The sequence below is a fragment of the Bufo gargarizans genome, chromosome 2 (assembly GCF_014858855.1).
Source record: "Bufo gargarizans isolate SCDJY-AF-19 chromosome 2, ASM1485885v1, whole genome shotgun sequence".
In the NCBI taxonomy this organism is placed as follows: Eukaryota; Metazoa; Chordata; class Amphibia; order Anura; family Bufonidae; genus Bufo; species Bufo gargarizans.
Window position 1 is genome coordinate 529,824,625 of NC_058081.1, and position 24,287 is coordinate 529,848,911.

The 24,287-nt window shown below is 42.7% G+C and overlaps 1 protein-coding gene across 5 annotated transcripts in view; it reads right to left on the reverse strand.

Annotated features, from left to right (window-relative positions):
- Positions 1–23,800, reverse strand: part of PDE3A (phosphodiesterase 3A) — a 255,848-nt gene extending 232,048 nt beyond the window's left edge. For 2 of the 5 annotated variants that reach the window (XM_044281482.1, XM_044281489.1), the window contains exon 1: positions 23,189–23,799. In XM_044281482.1, the coding sequence (XP_044137417.1) occupies positions 23,189–23,263 (75 nt within the window). In that variant the 5' untranslated portion in view covers positions 23,264–23,799. Of the gene's footprint in view, positions 1–22,710; positions 22,732–23,188 lie in introns of those variants that run through there. The other 3 variants (XM_044281487.1, XM_044281484.1, XM_044281486.1) reach the window with 3 other exon arrangements.
- Positions 23,801–24,287: the final 487 nt, after the last annotated feature.

A 24,287-nucleotide genomic window follows, 5' to 3' on the forward strand; every position in this document is an offset into this window, starting at 1 on the left:
GAGCCCCAGCGATTCAACTGGGATTCTGATCGGAACTCCGCTGCCACCAATGATCGGGGGGGGGGAGGCCGCACACTGTGCCACCAATGATATAAATACAGAGCACTGCCTGCTCTGCTAGGCCCAGAGGCCCTGCCTCTGAAGTCTACATGGTTGCTTGTCCCCTCCTGGGCTTGCATTGCCTCCGTCCAAGCTGAAGCTAGAGCTTGAAGTACTCCAAAGCCAGGACAATAAGTTCCTAGGATTAAAGTAAGAGAGAGACTACAGACAGTTGACCGAAGTTCCAGCAGAAGAGGAAAAGTTCCTATTTACTCCAGCTAGCATAGCAGAGTTGAGATTGTTGCAGAGAAGTATTTGCCTGCCAGATTAAGCCAATACCTGCTAATGAACAAGATACCGTTTGGAAACTGTTTGGATTACCGTTTATGCCAAGTAAAGCTGTGTTCAACGTTACTACAAGTCTGGGCTCCATTTATTCTACTTATTCATCATCCAAGTTCAACTACATTTTTTGCACTGGTTCAGACTACAACACGTCTGGGATCCAAGGATATCCAGGTAGGAACACCGTGACACATGTATACAACATCTAAAGAGACATTGTAGGCCACTCTACACCACTCTGGCAATACTATCGTAGGTACCGACATTACCATCTACAAAGATGACTCCATGTCCTTGTTGCTTAACTGCAACTGGCGTCACGTTTACTTGCTCTATAAGAGGGACCTATTTCGTAGAAACCGCCTAAGGGGTAAGGGATATCCCAGATGCTGTCAACCGGCCGATGCAAAGCAAGTGGCGTCACGACAGGCCACGGACCCTTTCAATTTAAGGGACCCCTGGTAGGACCCCGTCCGTTGCATATCATGTGAGCACCACCAGTAATGGACTCATTCTACAATGGGGCACATGTACTAAGCATGTAGAGGGTGCAAACTTAAACAGGCCGGGGGTGATTTATCAAAATTTGCGTTCCGATACACCAGTTTGCCTTCGTTCGGAACCCCTGGCAGCCTGGACACTGCTGAATCGCTCCAGGCCTGCCATGGCTTTCTCCATAATGAGCTATGCACGAGGCACAGCTCAGAATGGAGAGAGTACAAATCCTATTCATCCTAATACAGAGCTACCAGGGTGAATAGAAAAGGGGATCAAAAGATCCCATGTACTAGGCCCCTAAGGGGGATAATAGTTATGAAAAAAAAGTGGAAAAAAAACAAACACTAAAATATTAAAAGTTTAAGTGATCTACCTTTCCCAATTTTACATATAAAAAAATAAACATATTAGGTATCTTCGTGTGTGAATAGTTCCTGTCCGGTAATTGCTGTAACGGGGAAATGAAAAACATGCAAAAAAACAAGCCCTCATACAGCTATGTAAACCAAAATTGTGAATTTTTTTGTCAAAACCCCATAAACCTTGGTGGAATTATGTTTGTTTGTTTTTTTTAAAATTTAACCCCACAAAGAATTTTTTTCCCACTTTCCAATAAAAGACACGTTAAAAAATGCATATTGTCTTGCAAAAAATAAGCCCTAATATGTGAACGGAAAAGTAAAAAAAGTTATGGCTATTGGAACATAGGAAGGAAAAAACTAAAATGCAAAACAAAAAATGGGCCCGGTACTTAAGGGGACCACTACTTGGGGGGGGGGGGGGGGGGGCGGCTATGTTTAAAGAGGCCACTACTGAAAAGCTGTTTCATGTAAAATCCATTCAAAAGACAAGGGGGGCACTGCCTCCGTCTGGAGAAGAAAAAGGGACAGGCGTTTTAGACACCGGTCTCAATAAAGCCCTAAGCTGGCGGAGGATCCGCTGAATTTATGAAGAGGGGCAGCCGTCTCCATTACTTCGTCAGATACTCCGCCAGTTCTAAAGGTAAGACAGCTTGGAAGCTGTCTAAGCCTAAAACAGACAGAAATTAGTAAATGAGACAAGCCTAACGGCCCGTCCCCTTCTCCACCACACCCACAATTTTAGAACTTGCATGAGCGGGGTGAAGTTGCAGATTGTAGCGCAACTAACCGTTGCTGCCTTCTGCACCTGAAATGCACTTAATTTAGGGAAATTTCAGCTCAGTAAATGACCTCCAAAGTTCATTCTCCAGGGGCATCAAAGCTTCTTCACTGTGAGAACTGTGAATCTGTGGAATGGTCTACCTCTCTGATGGCTAACCTCCGGCACTCCAGCTGTGGTAAAACTACAACTCCCAAGATGCACACTTGCTTAGCTGTTTTCAGAACTCCATAGAAATGAATGGAGCATGCTGGGAGTTGTAGTTTCACCACAGCTGGAACGCTAGAGATTAGCCATCACTGGTCTACCTCAAGACATGGTCACAGCAGGAACAGTGGACAGTTTTAAAAACAGCCTAGATAAATTCTTAAAAGCAGATGATATTAAGGTCTATGAAAATGTGTAGAAATCTGAGTCTCACTCCCTTTTCAAAAATTTGCGTCCCCTCGTATCCCTTGGTTGAACTTGAAGGACTTATGTCTTTTTTTACCCGTATTAACTATGTAACAAAAATGCAGCACACCACGTTCTTGTACCCTGCACTGTCTGGTAAAAAAGTATACTTTTTCTTACAATGGAACTCTATGGCAAACAGATGCCACTCTATGGCATCAGTCTGAGGCATCCGTTTAACGTACACGTTTTTTGTATACGTTAAACGGATGGTAAAAACTAGTGCTGTTCGAGCACCAAAGTGCTCAGGTGCTCGAGTAGAACACTTTGGGATGGACGGGTTTTCTACAGAGCACCTGAGCACAATGGAAGTCAATGGGAGAACCAGAGCATTAAACCAGGCACCCCCTGCTCTGAAGAGGGGAGGGTGTTTGGTTCACAGGAAAAGGTCAGAAATTGATGGAAACACCACAGAAATGGTTCGGGAACAGCATGGGGAATATGTCTGGATGTATCTTGGACTCCCAGGTCGACGCTGGGAACGATGTTGTCCGAGTAGTACGCCAATTTTACAGACTGACAATAATACGCACAAAACTGATGATGAAATCGATTTTAGAGGAAAAATTGTTAGGAAACATTTTCGATATATTTACTTGTATATAAAGTGCAACTGCTGCCAAAAATTACAAGGAAGAGGCACTCCGATACAACCTGTATATCACATAAAGTAGGCCCCATTCACATTCTGGTACAATTGCTTAGGTAGTGGGACTCCTACACTCATAAAGCATATGCACTAAGTGAAACGGTTGACAAAAATTACAAGGAACCGGCACTCCAATACACCCTTTATTACACATAAAAGAGGGCATCATACACACCCTTGAAAAATGTTGATTGATGGCCTGCTGGTGACCCTCAAAAACATTAGGAGAAAGGGCCTGCTGGTGACCCTCTAAAACATCAGGGGCGAGGGCCTGCTGCTGAGCTGACCATCTAAAACATTAGGGGTGAGGGTCTGCTGCTGAGCTGACCATCTAAAACATTAGGGGCGAGGGCCTGCTGCTGATCTGACCATCTAAAACATTATGGGCGAGGGCCTGCTTGTGACCCTCTAAATTCTAAAACATTAGGGATAAGGGTCTGCTGCTGAGCTGACCCTCTAAAACATCAGGGACGAGGGCCTGCTGCTGAGCTGACCCTCTAAAACATCAGGGACGAGGGCCTGCTGCTGAGCTGACCATCTAAAACATTATGGGCGAGGGCCTGCTGGTGACCCTCTAAAACATTAGGGGTGAGGGTCTGCTGCGAAGCTGACACCCTAAAACATTAGGAGCGAGGGCAGACTAATAAGCATGTTGATATGATGGATGAGGAGGACGAGAAAAGGAAGATTGAACCATATACCCTTTTTTTGTGGTGGAAGGAGTGCATGGGAATACAGTGTATTCAATACACCATAAAAGCCACATTTAAAATGCCTTTATGTTCAGCCTCTTTCCTCTGGTGGAGTAGAGAAGTCAGGGGCAATCCAGGCCTTGGTCATTTTAAAAGGTCAACCTGTCAGCATTTTCAGTTATTATGCCCCCAGCAGCACTAATTACCCGCTCTGACAAAACGCTGGTGGCAGGGCAGGCCAGCACCTCCAAGGCGTAAAGCGCCAGTTCGTGCCATGAGTCCAGCTTGGACAACCAGTAGTTGTAAGGCACAGAGGGATCATTGAGGACGCTGACACAGTCTGCTACGTACTCCTTCACCATCTTCCCAAAATTTTCCCTCCTTGTGACACTAGGCCATGCATCAGGGTGAGGGTGCTGGCGGGGTGTCATGAAACTGTCCCAGGCATTGGAGAGTGTTGCCCTGCCTCTGTTGGAACTGCTGTGCGTTCCCCTCGTCTCTCCTCCATGGTTGCCCAAGGAACTATGTACTCTGCCGTCAGCGTTGTCAGCTGGAAATTTGTGGAGCAATTTTTCCACAAGGACTTTCTGGTATTGCACCATTTTGCTCGTCCTCTCCACCACAGGAATGAAAGATGAGAAGTTCTCTTTGTAGCGGGGGTCAAGAAGGGTGAACAACCAGTAATCGGTGTTGGCCAAAATGCGTATAACGCGAGGGTCACGGGAAAGGCAGCATAACATAAAGTCAGCCATGTGTGCCAGAGTCCCAACAGACAAGACTTCGCTGTCCTCATCAGGAGGATGACTCTCAATCTCCTCATCCTCTTCCTCCTCTTCGGCCCATCCACGCTGAACAGATGGAATAAACCTGCTATGGGTACTACCCTCTGTAGCGAAGGCAATCGTCTCCTGCTCCTCCTCCGTCTCATCATCCAATTTGCGCTGAGAAGACTAACTGAGGGTGGTCTGGCTATCACCCTGTGTACTGTCTTCCCCCATTTCCACCTCTTCCACATGCAAAGCGTCTGCCTTAATTGTGATTGTGACAAACTCCCCTCTTTTGAAAAGAGGGGAGTTTGTCACAGTGATCAGCGAGCGTTTCAGTAGACACAGAAGTGGTCTGGTTACACTGATAATAGCGGCATCGCCGCTCACCATCTGTGTTGATTCCTCAAAGTTGAGTAAAACCTCACAGAGGTCAGACATCCATGCCCACTCATCGCTTGTGAAGAGCTGAAGCTGACTGGAAAGGCGACGACAATGTTGCAGCAGGTATTCCACTACTGCCCTCTGCTGCTCACAAAGCCTGGCCAACATGAGGAAAGTTGAGTTCTAGCGCGTGCTCACGTCGCACAACAGTCGGTGAGGTGACAATTGTAAGCGCTGCTGCAGGGTTGCCAGACCGGCGGCAGCTGTAGATGTCTTTCAGAAATGGGCACACACGCGGCGCACCTTCACCAGTAGCTCAGGCAAATTGGGATGTTTTATAAACCGCTGAACCACTAAGTTTAACACGTGGGCTCGGCATGGTATGTGTGTGAGCGTGCCGAGTTTTAGCACAGCCTGTTGCCGCTTCCCCACTGCAGTGCTACACTGCTTCCGGCTACTGACTGATGGCTGACTGGTGCTGCAAGATGAGAATTCAGAGTTGGAAGTGGAGGAGGAGGTGGAGGAGGAGAAGGGGGGGTTGGAGCCACTAATGTAGGTAGTGGCGGAAATCCTGATGGAAGTAGGGCCCACAATCCTTGGCGTCAGTAGTACCTGTGCCATCCCAGGGTACAACTCGCTCCCGGCCTCCACAACAGTCACCCATTGTGTCTTCAGGGAAATGTAGCATCCCTGGCAAAAAGCACTTGTCCATGTGTCAGTCGTTAAGTGGACCTTCCCAATAACTGCGTTGGTCATGGCATGGGTGATGTTACGGGACACATGCTGGTATAAGGCGGGGACAGCACAGTGGGAAAAATAGAGTAACCAGGAACGGCCGCCACCATCAGGCTGCGGAAAGCCTCAGTATCCACAAGCCTAAATGGCAACATTTCCAGGGCCAGCAATTTGGAAAGGTGCGCATTTAGTGCTATGGCCTGTGGGTAGGTGCTGGGTAGGTGCTTGCAAAGGTCACGGCCGGGAGGCATGCGGGCCTGTGTCTTGGTCAGGGAATTGGCCAGCACGTAACACAGGGGAAGAGGAGGCAGTGGTGTGACCTATAGACACTGATTGTGGACCCAGACGTTTGGCCCACCTCTAGGGTGCTTTGATGCCATGTGGCGGATCATGCTGGTGGTGGTGAGGTTGCTAGTGCTCACGCCCCTGCTTATTTTGGTGCAGCACAGGTTGCAAATGACAATTCTTTCCTCAAAAAAGCGACAGACTGCGGAACACCTACCCCTTGTCAAGGGTGATTGCCGCAAGGGGGTGCTCCGGGGAACAGTTACAGGCCTGTTTGGTGTGGCCTGTCTTGTCCCTTTTGCCACCCTACTGCCTCTTCCAGCCTGTTGTAGTGCTGCAGATCTCTCCCCCTCTGTACTGCTGTCCTCCCTCGGCTTGCCACCTTCCCAGGTTAGGTCAGTGACTTCATTGTCCAGCACCTCCTCTTCCACTTCCTTACTCTGGTGATCCTCCTGACTTGTTGACCTAACAACAAACTCACTTATTGACAACTGTGTCTCATCCTCATAATCAACCTATTGAGACACTAATTGCCGTTGACTTATTGGCAACTGTGTCTCATCATCATCATCCACCTTGTGAAACACTAATTGCCATTCCCCACCGTCATCTTCTTCTGACTGTGGATGCTCAAGAGATTGGGAATCAGGGGACAAGATCTCCTCATGTCCCTCTTCAAGCAAGCTTGGCAAGAGGCCCAAATCAAGGAATGGCGATGAAAAGAGCTCCTCGGAATATCCAAGTGTGGGATCACTTGTTTGCCAAGACTCTCCATGGTGGGAGGAAGGAGGATTAGGATGAGGATTCTGTTGACCAGACTCTTGGCTACTGAGACTGGACTTTGTGGAAGACAGGGTGGTGCTTAACCAACTAGAAGCATTATCTGCTGCAATCCAACCGACTACCTGTTCGCACTGGTGTCAATTCGAGAGTGCTGTCCTGCGCCGTCCTGCAAACTGGGATGGTATTGTGGATGAGTGTCTTTCTTGTGCTCTGGCAGCAGGCACAGTTTCACCGAGCCCAGCGGCTAAGAAAATAATTACACTAAATGTCACAGATTTTTAGGATGCGCAAACGTTATACAGGAGATGTAGCACCGGTAATGTCGCTGTCAGCAGTGACCAAAGAATTGCACGCAATTTAGCACAACTTGCGCTAATAATATATATTGCAGCCAGATAAAACAATAGTCCTTAAAAGGACTTTTGGGTCTCTAACACCTTTCAACACTAAACCCTGGCTAAAAAAAATAACTATTCCTGTCCCTACACTATCTGTCCCTTCTGCTGCAGCACCCCCTGACTAAGATTGAGCCGAACCACGTGTCATCAGGTGCTATATAGCACCCGATGACGCGTTCGGGCCAGCCAATCACTGTGATTCTAGTAACCAACATTGAGGGATGTGCCGAGCATCTGGATGCTCGAGTCAAAATGGTGTTCGGCCGAGCATGCTCGCCTAACACTAGAAAAACCTGATGTGTTTTGTTATCTACCCCTCCAATACCCCCTCCCACCAACGTCCCCCCATCCCCATCGGTTTGCAGGAAAATTGTCCTGCATGAAACCTGTCCCTGGTACAAAAAAGGTTGGGGACCACTGCTCTATAATATATATAATCTATGACATTATATCTAAAGTTCTAGATGGGACTGACTAATCATTGAGATCCTACACAAGTTGAAAGTTAAGTTCTAAATGATGACTAATGTCCAGTATTCAAGACTGGTCTAATAAAGGGTATTTCATCTTGTTTCATCCTGTCCGTGCTGACAAAATTAATTTACGGGGCTCCAGACAGGACTGCTATAATCTACAAAGTTATATTGGACTGATGTATGAGGCTGAAGGCAAAACTGTTCTCTCTCTCTACAAAGTTAATCTTGCAAGGTTCTATAGTTGGCCATTTGACGAGTGATATTGTTGCCTGTGATGAAGCAACGAGGATATGACGTACTCTCCACAGTCTCCATGATGTAACATCTTTGCTATGAAGAATAGCATGTTATGCAGCATTACCAAAACCACAATGAAAGCCATTCTCCATATGTTCAGCACCAAATTAAAAAACTTAAATATGTGCATCTTTTCCTGTTCACAGTTCTATTACAGTAACAATAATAATTCATTATAATACATGGTACATCTGGCTGACACACACTTTATAATACACTGTACAGGCAGCTGACACACATTATAATACATGGTACATCTGGCTGACACACACCTTATAAGACAGTACAGGCAGCTGACACACATTATAATACATGGTACATCTGGCTGACACACACCTTATAAGACACAGTACAGGTAGCTGACACACATTATAATACATGGTACATTTGGCTGACACACAGCCTATAAGAGAGTACAAGCAGCTGACACATTATAATACATGGTACATCTGGCTGACACACACTTTATAATACACTGTACAGGCAGCTGACACACATTATAATACATGGTACAGCTGGCTGACACACACCTTATAAGACAGTACAGGCAGCTGACACACATTATAATACATGGTACATTTGGCTGACACACAGCCTATAAGAGAGTACAAGCAGCTGACACATTATAATACATGGTACATTTGGCTGACACACACCTTATAAGACACAGTACAGGTAGCTGACACACATTATAATACATGGTACATTTGGCTGACACACACCTTATAAGACACAGTACAGGTAGCTGACACACATTATAATACATGGTACATTTGGCTGACACACACCTTATAAGACACAGTACAGGTAGCTGACACACATTATAATACATGGTACATTTGGCTGACACACAGCGTATAAGACACAGTACAGGTAGCTGACACACATTATAATACATGGTGCAGCTGGCTGACACACACCTTATAAGACACAGTACAGGCAGCTGACACATTATTATACATGGTACATTTGGCTGACACACACCTTATAAGACACAGTACAGGTAGCTGACACACATTATAATACATGGTGCACCTGGCTGACACACACCTTATAAGACAGTACAGGCAGCTGACACACATTAATATACATGGTACATTTGGCTGACACACACCTTATAAGACACAGTACAGGCAGCTGACACACATAATAATACATGGTACATTTGCCTGACACACACCTTATAAGACACAGTACAGGCAGCTGACACACATAATAATACATGGTACAGCTGGCTGACACACACCTTATAAGATACAGTACAGGCAGCTGACACATTATAATACATGGTACAACTGGCTGACATGCACCTTATAAGACACAGTACAGGCAGCCGACACACATTATAATACATGGTACATTTGGCTGACACACAGCCTGTAAGAGAGTACAAGCAGCTGACACATTATAATACATGGTACATTTGGCTGACACACAGCCTATAAGACAGTACAAGCAGCTGACACATTATAATACGTGGTACAGCTGGCTGACACACACCTTATAAGACACAGTACAGGCACCTTATAATACATGATACCATTGGCTGCTCCATACCTCACACCTTACAACACAGTGCATGCGGCTGACACACACATTTTAGCTTACAGTGCATGCGGCTGGCACACATTGTGATACACACTGTAACCACCTTATGTCCAATATTACAACACAGTGCTGGCGAATGACACATACATATTAAGAGATGGTGCAGGCAACTGACACATTATATTGTATACAGTCCTGATAATGACATTTTATAACACACAGTAAAGGCAGATAACCTACATTTACACTTTATGACACCTTGTTATCTAGTATATTGGTGTGAAATTGTTTAAAGTAATGTTGCCTGGGGTACCTTGCGCAAAATTTTACAACTTTTTGACCTCAGCACCACTTTTGTTTTCGGAATACACCAGTGATCATGTTTTCTGATTATACCACTTTTAAGGCGATTTGTGACTTTTGAAAAAGGTCACAAAGTCACTCCAGTAAGGGCAGCATAGAAAACCTAGAGTAGCATTTCTAGAAAACGTGGTAGATTTAAAGATGTGCCAAATTTAACAAACACTATGTGCTATTTGATAAATTTGGCACAAACTACTCCAACCCATACTTAAGCAAAACTGACTTTAATGGTCAGGTTTCCGCATACTGTTTTGGAAACCAAAAATGGAGTGGATCATAAAAGGAGAGAAAGTGTGCTGCCCGTTGCTGTATTGCGGACTGCATTTGCGGATCCAGAATACACGGGCACCGTTCCGTGTGCATTCCGCATTACGGATGCGGACCCATTCACTTCAATGGGTCCACAAATCTGGAAATGGGAACGGTGCAGAACGGAATCACGGAACGGAACACTACAGAAGCACTATGGAGTGCTACCGTGGGGTTCTGTTCCATACTTCTGTTCCGCAAAAAGATTGATCTTGCTCTATCTTTTTGCGGAACAGACAAATGCAGACCCATTCAAGTTGAATGGGTCTGGATTCATCCCGGAGGCCGCACTGAGGTTGCCCGTGCATTGGGGACCTCAAATTTCGGTCCCTAATGCACGGAATGACCCACCTATGGCCGTGTGAATGAGCCCTTACCCTGATAATAAATTCCCACATTGAGGACACATATTAAAATACATGGTGCAGGGGGCTGACACACACTATAATACATGGAGCAGCCGGCTGGCGCACATCAGAAAGTTCCCAGCATATAACCATTAGCCAGAGGAGTGAGGAGCAGGAAGTGTGGGGTTAACCCCTTCAGTCCTAGCCCAGGTTTTATTTACTTTGCATGTAACTCCGGCCCCGTCCTGATCTCCACATGTTTAGACTGAAAGAGCAACATTTACTCATGGCCTCTGCGTCCGCAGGGAGCGGGAACCGTACAAAACACAGACGTCGTTATTCTCTCAGCCAAAAGAGGGGAATGTTCTGCCCTCAGACGATTTCTCTAAAAATTCTCCTGCTAAAAATACAGAGAAAGAATCACGCACAGGACGCCGAACACACCACCAGCTTTGAAACTGTAACTAGTACAGGTGACCCCCTCATCAATTTCCCTCTTTCCACCTTGATGTGACATCCCGCCTCTCCCTGGCACCCCGCATTCCATTTGCCCCTTGTGAACCCTGATCCCCCATGCCCTAGGCTCTGACACCTACATTACTGACCATTTTTAGTATTAAACAGGGCAAACCAGCGGCACTGCAGCCACCTCAGCGGGTTCCCATACAATGCAGATTTATTGTATGCGTGTACAGCCATGGCCCTATTTACATCCGGCTGTCTAGACCACCACCACATTTATCACAGGGGCTCAGGGGGGATGGATGTGGAGCAGGGATGGACACTTTTCTGTGACTCCAACTATTGGTTGGCTCACTTTGAGGCAGAATTTCCCACCAGAATTGCGGTAATTTAGTAATTTTGGGCAAAATGTCACACATTAGGCCATGCATCCTTTTCCATTAAGCCATGCTCCCTTGTTGGACTAGGTGCAGAAAATGGCTTAGTTATGTGTCCAAGTCAAAATTCTGTTGGCACAATTTTGGTGCAAATCGGTGCAACTAGGTCTTTTACAATTTTTCTGACTTGCTTGAAAAGGTGGAAGGGCTAAGTGGGCAGAGTGGAGTTTTGTAGGAAAGGAGCATGGCCCAATATGGATGAAAACTGCTCCACAATTCTGAGGTAAAATCCTATCTCAAAGTAAGCAAACCAATAGTTGGAATAGAGTAAAGGGCCAAATTTATCATTAAAGAATGCCACTTGTGCAAAATTTTTACCCCACCAGCCGCAACAAAAGGGGGCGTGGTGAAAGGAGGGGGGCGTCAACCCTGCCACATTTATCAGCTTCAAAGAACACTGAAATCTACTCCAGCCAGGGCATAGATCTCAGGTCTGGCACACAGACTGTCGGAAGTTGCTCCTAATTTAGATTATGACGGGTCAGCGCACCTGGTTATCATATCCTGGTGTACGCCGCTGGGCTATGATAAATCAGGGCCAAAGGGGGCTATTTATCAAGCTGAAATACGCATAAATTAGGTGTACTTAAGGTGCATATTGCGCCGCAATCTGAGACTTCTCCCTGCTCACGCCAGGTCTAAAAAAGTGGGTACGGAGTGAAGGAGGGAAGAAAGGGAAAGGACGGCAGGCTCATCTCATTTATCATTTACTACGGCTGTTTTAGGCGTAGAAAAAGGTCTAAATGTAAGACAGCTAGGAAGCTATCTTACTTTTATAAGCGGCCGGCCCCTCTTCATAACTTCGGCGATCCAGCGATGGGGCTTTATTAAGACCGGAGTCTAAAACGCTGGTCTTAATAAATACGCTCCAAAGTGTCTATCCCTGCACCAGATTTATCGTCCAGCCTGGGCCCCTGTGATAAATCTAGTGCAGGTCTAGCCAGCCGGTCTAAACTAACGCCATCAATAGGATTCCTAATCTGGGCTAATGTCTGTAAACCTTGATGTGCCAAATTACAAGACATCCTCCTAGGTATCCTCACATGACGGAATGTGGGCCATAATCTTTTACTTCCATTTTTTAACTAAAGTTTTACTTGCCTGAATAAAAGTCAGTCATTTATCTTCCCAGAAAGATAAATCTTAATTTTGGCTAAAGTCAGGTAATATCAGAAAAATTCAGAGGATAGTGATATTGATATAGATATCATAATAACTATATACAGTATATCACAATTCGTAGAATTATTTGAAAGTTAAGAAAAATAATCTGACCAAAATTACAGGCACACACATTACTATATCGATGCCTACACACTCATCAGTCAGGCCAATATAGGGGTCATTTATCAAGCATTTGTACACCAGTCTTGCGCTGTCAGAGGATGCCGTAACTTATGACGAAGCACACACCTGAAAAGATTAAGCGCATACTCCTGCCATCCGTGAGGGAGATTTATCAAACCTGGTGTAAAGTAGAACTAGCTTAGTTGCCCATAGAAACCAGACTCCAGCTTTCTTTTCTGAGAGCTCCTTTGGAAAATGAAAGGTGGACTTTGATTGGACAACTGAGGCTACTTTCACACCTGCGTTAAGTGCGGATCTGTCTAGTATCTGCACAAACGGATCCGCACCTATAATGCAAACGCTCGTATCCATTCAGAACGAATGTTTGCATTATTCTTTTTAAAAAAAGTCTAAGTCAAAACGGATCCGTCCTGACTTACAGTGAAAGTCAATGGGGGACGGATCCGTTTTCAATTGCACCATATTGTGTCAGTGAAAACGGATCCGTCCCCATTGACCTACATTGAAAGTCAGGACGGATCCATTTGGCTCCGCATCGCCAGGCGGACACCAAAACGATGCAAGCAGCTTTTTGGTGTCCGCATCCAGAGCGGAATGGAGGCGCAACGGAGCCAAACTGATGCATTCTGAACGGATCCTTATCCATTCAGAATGCATTGTGGCTGAACTGATCCGTTTTGAACCGTTTGTGAGAGCCTTGTAACGGTTCTCACTAACGGAATTCAAAACGCCAGTGTGAAAGTAGCCTAAGCCAGTTCTACTTTACACCAGGTTTGATAAATCTCCCCCCATGGGCCTAGATCGATACTGCAGTCATGATTTTAATGATGATAAATTATGATAAATGCGCCTAGGCAATGGCCCTGCCCACACCCTGCCAAGCCCCCTTTTCAAAAAGTCGCAAAAAACGATGCAGAAATGGCAGTTACAACTAAATTTAAGTGCAATGACGTTTAAAAAAATCACAAACTCAGTTTTTTTTTTTTTGCAACTACTCCATTCCCTTGGTGGTGTACAAACTGACACAGCCTTTGTAATAAATATGACTAGACCTTAGAGTGAATTTTTTTTGGTAAATTTGTCGCAAAAAAAACCCAAGTTTTAAACCAAGCTGACGCTCCCCAAAAGAAAGATAAGAAGTAAATGGCAGCGCACTGCAGCTATATACCCGATTATTCTGACAGTTATGGACTGCCAGATTTTTAGGAGACGAGTCATGGATGACAAGCTGAAGTAACTTAAAAAATAGACGTAGAACACAAGTATACAGATATATCTTATTTCTTGTTCAGCTCATCTTGCGTTCTTTGGCAGAAATCTACCTTTGACTAATATGAATAAGTGACAAGTGTTTTCGGAGGGTAAATTACTTTGGGCCACGGATCTCACACTGGCAAAGGACAGGGATCTCTCAGACAGGCGGGCTCAATGTGGTTCTGGGCATCAAAACCACCATCAAGGAGGGCAGATGCCACTTTTTACTATAATGAATGAATAACTGGAGTTTCCAAAGGGTGAAATGTGGGCATCCCCGTCTGAGTGTTGGCAGTGTTATATCAGTGGCCCAGTCATTTCACCATTTGCAAACACCTGTTACGAATATAATATGAATATGTATTTCTGCCCATTTTGATGCCAGCTTTTATGCCCAGAACAATGTTAAGCCAGTGGAAAGTAAATCATTGTGATGCAGAGCATCCCTACCTGTGTGTTGGCCCAAAGTTATTTAACCCTTTAAAAACACCTGTTTCAGGTCAGGTCAGTAAAATGTGGCTGTCTCCTCATTAATGCACATTCACTTGTATCTGTATGTTTATACCCAACTATAATCACAGTATAGACAATACCTAGAATCACCATCTGTAGCTCCAAACAATTACAACCCAGGGGCAGAAGGGAGTGTTATAATGTAAAGAACTGGCAATATACAGAACCATCAGAACACAGAACCATGAATATAAAGAGCAGGTATATAAGGAACTATCCTCATAAGAACTATGAATATACAGAGCAGGAATATAAGGAACCATCCATATAAAGAACCATCAAGGTGCTGAACGACGAAGATACATAGCAGGAATATAAGGAACCATCAATATAAAGAACAATCAAGGTGCAGAACCATGAAGATACAGAGCAGGAATATAAGGAACCATCTATATAAAGAACAATTCAAGGTGCAGAGCCATGAATATACAGAGCAGGAATATAAGGAACCATCGATACAAAGAACCATCAAGGTGCAGAACCATGAATATACAGAGCAGGAATATAAGGAACCATCTATATAAAGAACCATCAAGGTGCAGAGCCATGAATATACAGAGCAGGAATATAAGGAACCATCGATACAAAGAACCATCAAGGTGCAGAGCCATGAATATACAGAGCAGGAATATAAGGAACCATCGATACAAAGAACCATCAAGGTGCAGAGCCATGAATATACAGAGCAGGAATATAAGGAACCATCGATACAAAGAACCATCAAGGTGCAGAACCATGAATATACAGAGCAGGAATATAAGGAACCATCAATATAAAGAACCATCAAGGCGCAGAACCATGAATATACAGAGCAGGAATATAAGGAACCATCGATATAAGGAACAATCAAGGTGCAGAACCATGAAGATACAGAGCAGGAATATAAGGAACCATCAATATAAAGAACCATCAAGGTGCAGAACCATGAATATACAAAGCAAGAATATAAGGAACCATCAATATAAAGAACCATCAAGGTGCAGAACCATGAATATACAGAGCAGGAATATAAGGAACCATCTATATAAAGAACCATCAAGGCGCAGAACCATGAATATACAGAGCAGGAATAAAAGGAACCATCGATATAAGGAACCATCAAGGCGCAGAACCATGAATATACAGATTGATAAATATAAGGCTCCATTAATGTACAGAATAAACAAAAAATAAATCAATAACTAGAACCATCAAGGTTAAAAGCCATCAGTATACAGATTTATGTATGCACAAAAGCGTCGATTTATAGACCTATCAAAATACAGATCCATCAAGAAACCGATCCACCAATAGTAAAAAAAAAAAACAATGTACAGAACTATCGAAATATAGGACAATATTAATACACAGAACCATTAATATGCAAAACTATCATTGTACAGCATCAGCAGTGTACAAGACCATCAATATAAGGAACCAAGACAAGGCCATTTAATCCCCTTCCTGACCAGACACATTTTACATTTTTAAAGGACATTTTGCTTTGAAAGTCAGCACTTTTTACAGTTGGTTACCTAAATATTTTCCATCCTTTTTTTAAAATAAAACATGGGGCTTTATTTTGATGACTTTTTTTAACTTTTACCCAGAAAAAGGTGATACAAGGGAAAAAAGTCTGTTTTTCACTTCTTTAAATTTTTTTCAACTGCACCAAGTACAACTAAAATACATTTTTAAATTGTGTTCCCATTCTGTTACTGTTATTTTAATATAGGGGACATATAGTTTTTATTTTGTCTTTATTTTTTTACAATTTATTCTCTTCCAAAAGGTTCATACAAGACCTTTTGGGGGGGGGGGGGGGGGCAAAGCTAACATTATATTTTATTTTTTGCATTGTAGATATCTCCTGTAACTGGGACTGACATATTAGCCCTAGTTACAGGAGGAATACAGCTTTCTGTTATGCACTGCAGAGGTGATCTGGGTCTGCTAAGACCCTTCATCTTGTGCAATCACATAATCACTATGGCCAGAACAGGAAGTGGCAATACTGCTACCTGAGCTGGATACACAGCACTGTGTAGGTTGAGAAACATGGACCACCCAGATGTCTAAAGTCTGAGTGGTCCAAAAGTGGTTAAAAAACCATCAATATAAAGAACCATCAATTTAATCGGTTCACGACCGATGCATAAGCAGTGTAAAAAAGTGGCCTACCAAGCTGAGCCTACTCTATACATGGTGGGTGCTCACAGTGTAATACATCTGACACCCCACAACAATGACCATAATCGGAGATAACTCTGATCCCAGTCAATCAACCCCTCAGATGCCACAGTGAATGCCGACCATAGCATCTGAAGAGTAAGAAAGAGGGAGGGTACTCCCTCAGTCCTCTGATTGGTTGCTTTGTCAGCTTTGGGTTCAAATCACTCATTCCCAATTTTACATTTCTAAATAAATAATACAAAAATAAACATAATTGGTATTGTTGCATCCTAAAATGTCCAATCTATTAAAAATAAAAATGCACAATTCACAATTTCTGGTCATCATGCATCCCAAAAAGACTGACTAAAAGGTGATCGAATAGTAGAAAGTACCCCCAAATGGAATCAATATAAACTACGGGGGAGCTGTTCACTCCCTGTGATAGCCTCAGTCCCTCTTAATGATCTGAGGTTACTAAAGCAATAGTTTCCATGGAGCCCTACTTGTGGCAGGGCTCCATAAGAACGTATTGATTGTCCCATAGGCTGCAGTGGTAAGTCACTGCAGTCTATGGGACAAACGATATAACGGTCGCTATGTTCAAGTCCTCTAAGGTGATTTAATATAAATAAAAAAAAAATTTTAAACAGTTTTTATAAATATAAAAATGTAAAAAAAATCTATTCATCCCTCTTTCCCTCTAAAAAAAATAAAAATAAACTTAAAAAAATAAACATTAGCACCACCAAAATGCTTCACCTCCCCCAAAAAATTGTAATAAAAAGTGATCAAATCACCATACAAACTGGTATTATTGAAAACCACAGATTGCCCTGCAAAAAATGGGCCTTCAAACAGCTCAGTAGACATCAATATAAAAAATTATGAGGGTCAAGAAAAACTATATAAATGTGGTATAGATGTCATCATACTGATTCAGAGAATGAAGGAGACAAGCTAGTTTTACTGCATAGGGAACGCCGTGAAAACAAAATCCATAAAACTTTATCGGAATTGTTTTTTTTTTCCAATTCAACCCCACCTGGAATTTTTTTTTTAGCTTCCCACTACATTGTATGCAATATTAATTGGTGCCGTTAGAAAGTAAAACTTTTCCCACAAAAAACAAGCCCTCATATGACTATGTGAACGCAAAAAAAAAAAAAAGGTTATGGCTCCTGGAAGGTCAGTAGTAAAAAACGGAAACGAAAAAACAGAAAATCACACACCACAAGGGATTAAAGAACATACACAGCCATCAATGAAATGAAAATGAAAAATTATTACAGTACATACTCCACAATCCTTCTCACAGATTGCAGCGGTTGACGTACAGGTATGTGACATGTGACGCAGTCAATCACTGTCCTCAGTGGTATAGAGTACAAGACCAATGAGGACAAAGACTGGTTACAGGGGCCAAACACCGTATACCTGCACATCATGGTGACATGCATGGTGATGTGCAGGTATATGGCACATGTTGTAGCCAGTCATTGTCCTCAGTAGTCTTATGCTCGATACCACTACAACCCCCATCCTCACTTATATCTGTCAGGGAGGATCTGCACTGTGAATTGTTTGGAAGTGTGTTGGATACTGCTGGATGTACTACAACCCCCTAATCTGCACTTAGAGAATTATCTGGACACAGCACCTACATCTCCTCCTCATTGCACTCGTACAACACTCATAGCACCAAAGGCACCCCAACTACCATTCTGCAGGAACCCCAACATCAGGGTGCACCTCAAGTTAAGAAAGGGTTAGTTCTCCTGTCACTGCCCGGCCCTAGGGAGCAACGGTGTTAGTACTGCCACTGTGCAGAACCATCATTGTACAGAACCGTCAATCTACAGAAACATCACTGTGCAGAACCGTCAATGTGCAGGACAATCCATAAACAGAAATATCACTATACAGAACCAACAATACACAGAACAATCGATGTTTATAACCATCAATTTACAGAGTCGTCACTACACCAGCTCATCAATATACAAAAGCGTTAAAGACAAAGCTTTCAATGTAAAGGACCATCAATATACAGAATCATAAATAAACAGAAACATGAAAGTGCAGAACCATCGGTACACAGAACTAGCAAGATACGGATCCAATAACGATCACTGAATGGAAGCGCCAGTAACAGGACTAAAAATGTACAAATCATTAAAATACAAATCCATTAATATTTAGAATCAACGACTTATAGAAGCATTACACTATACATTCCTGAATCTACAAAATCATCAATGAACAGAAACATTAATACCCAACCAGAAATATACAGACCTGAAAAAAAAAAGCAATATACAGAACCAAAGATGTACAAAACCATCAATGTTCAAAACTATATTTGCGCAGAACTATCAACATAGAGAACTATCAACGTACAAAAGCAACAATATAGAGAACTGCCAAGTCAGAATACAGTATTGTCAGTATACAGAACAGTCAGTCTACATCCAAATATACAACCAAACCATCAGTATACAGTACCATCAATATACAGAAATGTACAGAACTGTCAGTATACATCCAAATATGCAACCAAACCATCGGCATACAGTACCATCAATATACAGAAATGTACAGAACTGTCAGTATACATCCAAATATGCAACCAAACTATCAGCATACAGTACCATCAATATACAGAAATGTACAGAACAGTCAGTATAAATCCAAATATAGAATTAAACCATCAGTATACAGTACCATAAATATACAGAACATAAATGTACAGAACAGTCAGTATACATCCAAATATACAATCAAACCATCAGCATACAGTACCATCTATATACAGAACAGAAATGTATAGAACAGTCAGTCTACATCCAAATATACAACCAAACCATAGGCATACAGTACCATCAATATACAGAAATCTACAAAACAGTCAATACACATCCAAATATACAACCAAACCATCAGCATACAGTACCATCAATATACAGAAATGTGCAGAACAGTCAGTATACAACCAAATATACAACCAAACCATCAGCATACAGTACCATCAATATACAGAAATGTACAGAACAGTAAGTCTATATCCAAATATACAACCAAAATATCAGTATACAGTACCATCAATATACAGAAATGTACAGAACAGTCAGTATACATCCAAATATACAACCAAACTATCAGCATACAGTACCATCAATATACAGAAATGTACAGAACAGTCAGTATACATCCAAATATACAACCAAAATATCAGTATACAGTACCATCAATATACAGAAATGTATAGAACAGTCAGTCTACATCCAAATATACAACCAAACCATCGGCATACAGTACCATCAATATAAAGAAATGTACAGAACAGTCAGTATACATCCAAAAATACAACCAAACCATCAGTATACAGTACCATTAATATATATAAATGTACAGAACAGTCAGTATATATCCAAATATACAAACCATCAATATACATAAATGTACAGAACAGTCAGTAAAAATCCAAATATACGACCAAACTATCAGCATACAGTACCATCAATATACATAAATGTATAGAACAGTCAGTCTACATCCAAATATACAACCAAACCATTGGCATACAGTACCATCAATATACAGAAATGTACAGAACAGTCAGTATACATCCAAATATACAACCAAACCATCAGTATACAGTACCATCAAGATACAGAACAGTCAGTATACATCCAAATATACAATCAAACCATCAGTATACAGTATCATCAATATACAGAACAGTCAGTATACATCCAAATATACAACCAAACCATCGGCATACAGTACCATCAATATACAGAAATGTACAGAACAGTCAGTAGACATCCAAATATACAACCAAACCATCAGTATACAGTACCATCAAGATACAGAACAGTCAGTATACATCCAAATATACAATCAAACCATCAGTATACAGTATCATCAATATACAGAAATATACAGAACAGTCAGTATACATCCAAATATACAATCAAACCATCAGTATACAGTACCATCAATATACAGAACAGTCAGTATACATCCAAATATACAATCAAACCATCAGTATACAGTACCATCAATATACAGAACAGTCAGTATACATCCAAATATACAACCAAACCATCAGCATACAGTTGTACCCTCAATATACAGAACAGAAATGTATAGAATACTCAGTATACATTCAAATATACAACCAAACCATCAGCATACAGTACCATCAATATACAGGAATGTACAGAACAGTCAGTATACATCCAAATATGCAACCAAACCATCAGCATACAGTACCATCAATATACAGAAATGTACAGAACAGTCAGTATACATACAGATATACAACCAAACCATCCTCACACAGTACCATCTATATACAGAAATGTACAGAACAGTCAGCATACATACAGATATACAACCAAACCATCCTCATACAGTACCATCTATATACAGAAATGTACAGAACAGTCAGTATACATACAGATATACAACCAAACCATCAGCATACAGTACCATCTATATACAGAAATGTACAGAACAGTCAGTATACATACAGATATACAACCAAACCATCAGCATATAGTACCATCAATATACAGAACAGTCAGTATACATCCAAATATGCAACCAAACCATCAGCATACAGTACCATCAATATACAGAAATGTACAGAACAGTCAGTATACATACAGATATACAACCAAACCATCCTCATACAGTACCATCTATATACAGAAATGCACAGAACAGTCAGTATACATACAGATATACAACCAAACCATCAGCATACAGTACCATCTATATACAGAAATGTATAGAACAGTCAGTATACATACAGATATACAACCAAACCATCAGCATACAGTACCATCTATATACAGAAATGTACAGAACAGTCAGTATACATACAGATATACAACCAAACCATCAGCATACAGTACCATCAATATACAGAAATGTACAGAACAGTCAGTCTACATCCAAATATACAACTAAACCATCGGCATACAGTACCATCAATTATCAGACATGTACAGAACAGTCAGTATACATCCAAATATACAACCAAACCATCCGCATACAGTACCATCAATATACAGAAATGTGCAGAACAGTCAGTATACATCCAAATATACAACCAAACCATCCGCATACAGTATCATCAATATACAGTAAACTACAAAAGAGTCAATATACATCCAAATATACAACCAAACCATTGGCATACAGTACCATCAATATACAGAAATGTACAGAACAGTCAGTATACATCCAAATACAACCAAACCATCAGCATACAGTACCATCTATATACAGAAATGTACAGAACAGTAAGTATACATCCAAACATACAACCAAACCATCAGCATACAGTACCATCTATATACAGAAATGTACAGAACAGTCAGTATACATCCAAATATGCAACCAAACCATCGGCATACAGTACCATCAATATACAGAAATGTACAGAACTGTCAGTATACATCCAAATATACAACCAAACCATCAGCATACAGTACCATCAATATACAGAAATGTACAGAACTGTCAGTATACATCCAAATATACAACCAAACCATCAGTATACAGTACCATCAATATAAAGAAATGTACAGAACAGTCAGTATACATCCAAATATACAACCAAACCATCAGCATACAGTACCATCAATATACAGAAATGTACAGAACAGTCAGTATACATCCAAATATACAACCAAACTATCAGAATACAGTACCATCAATATACAGAAATGTACAGAACAGTCAGTATACATCCAAATATGCAACCAAACCATCAGCATACAGTACCATCAATCTACAGAAATGTACAGAACAGTCAGTATACATCCAAATATGCAACCAAACCATCGGCATACAGTACCATCAATATACAGAAATGTACAGAACAGTCAGTATACATCCAAATATGCAACCAAACCATCAGCATACAGTACCATCAATATACAGAAATGTACAGAACCATGAATTTAAAGTACCCTTAGTATACAGAATCACTTAAATCGAAATTAATCAATATATAGAACATAAATTACCAAACCATCAGTATAGAGAAATATCCAGGTACAGACCCATCCATCTACTGGACCATCATGTACAGAACCATTAATATAATGGACAGTCCATAGACAGAACCTGCAATACACAGAGCCATGGTAAACTTTCAACGTAAGGAACCATCAATGTGCGGGACAATCCACACACTGATCCGTCTGGGTAAAGACCCGTCAGAAGAGCCTCCTAGGGTCCATATAGGCAGCGGTTCCGGATATTATCGGAGAGGATCCCCCTTTTGCCCTGCGGATCTCACAGCCGATACATAGAGAGGAGCGTTGTACAATCCGCAGCCAGGTCCCGGCGCCGCTGCTCTCCATCACATTGGGGCTGCACAAGTTGCACACAGCACGGGTCCTCCGCTGCAGGAGGAGTGCACTGGAGTGCGGCTCTCTCCACTATAGATAGAGTTGCTGCGGGGAAATTTACCCGCCAGCCCGGAGTTGAGGAGCTCCGCAGGAGGAGTGCACTTGAGTGCAGCAGCTGGACACTTACCTGCTCCCGGGGAATGCAGGGCAGAGAGGTCCTCCGGTGAGACTTGCAGCCGAGACTCGGAGGGTTCCCGGACATATCGCTAGCTGTTTCCCCCTAGCTTGTCAGGAGTCCGGGCAGTGAGCGGGGGAGGAGGGGGGAGGCTTCCAGCACAGATCCCACTGCTCCTGGTACATTCCTCCTCCTAACAGCAGCCTCAGAGCCGCCGCCTCCCCCCGGTGCCCGGGCTGCTGTGTACAGTGAGGAGAGAGTGCACGGACCCTGTGAGGAGAGAGTGCAGGGACTGCTGCTGTCTACTCTGAGGAGAGAGTGCAGGGACTGCTGCTGTCTACTCTGAGGAGAGAGTGTAGTGACTGCTGCTGTCTACACTGTGAAGGTAGTGACTGCTGCTGTGTACAGTGAGGAGAGAGTGCGGGGACTGCTGCCCTCTACTCTGAGGAGGGAGTGAAGTGACTGCTGCTGTCTACTGTAAGGATAGAGTGCAGGGACTGCTGTGTACAGTGAGGATATATTACAGGGACTGCTGCTATTGCCAGTGCTGTGTACAGTAAGAAGAGAGTGCAGGGACTGCTGCTCTGTACAGTGAGGAGAGAGTCCTGGGGCTGCTGCTCTGTACAGTGAGGACAGAGTTCAGGTACTGCTGCTGTGTATAGTGAGGAGAGAGTGCAGGGACTACTGCCCTCTACTCTGAGTGACTGCTGCTGTCTACTGTAAGGATAGAGTGCAGGGACTGCTGTGTACAGTAAGGATATATTACAGGGACTGCTGCTATTGCCAGTGAGGAGAGAGTGAAGGGACTGTTGCTGTGTACAGTGAGGAGAGAGTGCAGGGACTGCTGCTGTGTACAGTGAGGAGAGAGTGCAGTGACTGCTGCCGTCTACTCTGATGAGGGAGCAAAGTGACTGCTGCTGTCTACTGTGAGGAGAGAGTGCAGGGACTGCTGCTGTGTACAGTAAGGATAGATTATAGGGACTGCTGCTGTGTACAGTAAGGATAGATTACAGGGACTGCTGCTATTGACAGTGAGTACAGAGTGCAGGGACTGCTGCTGTGTACAGAGAGGAGAGAGCTCATGGACTGCTGCTGTGTACAGTGGGGAGAG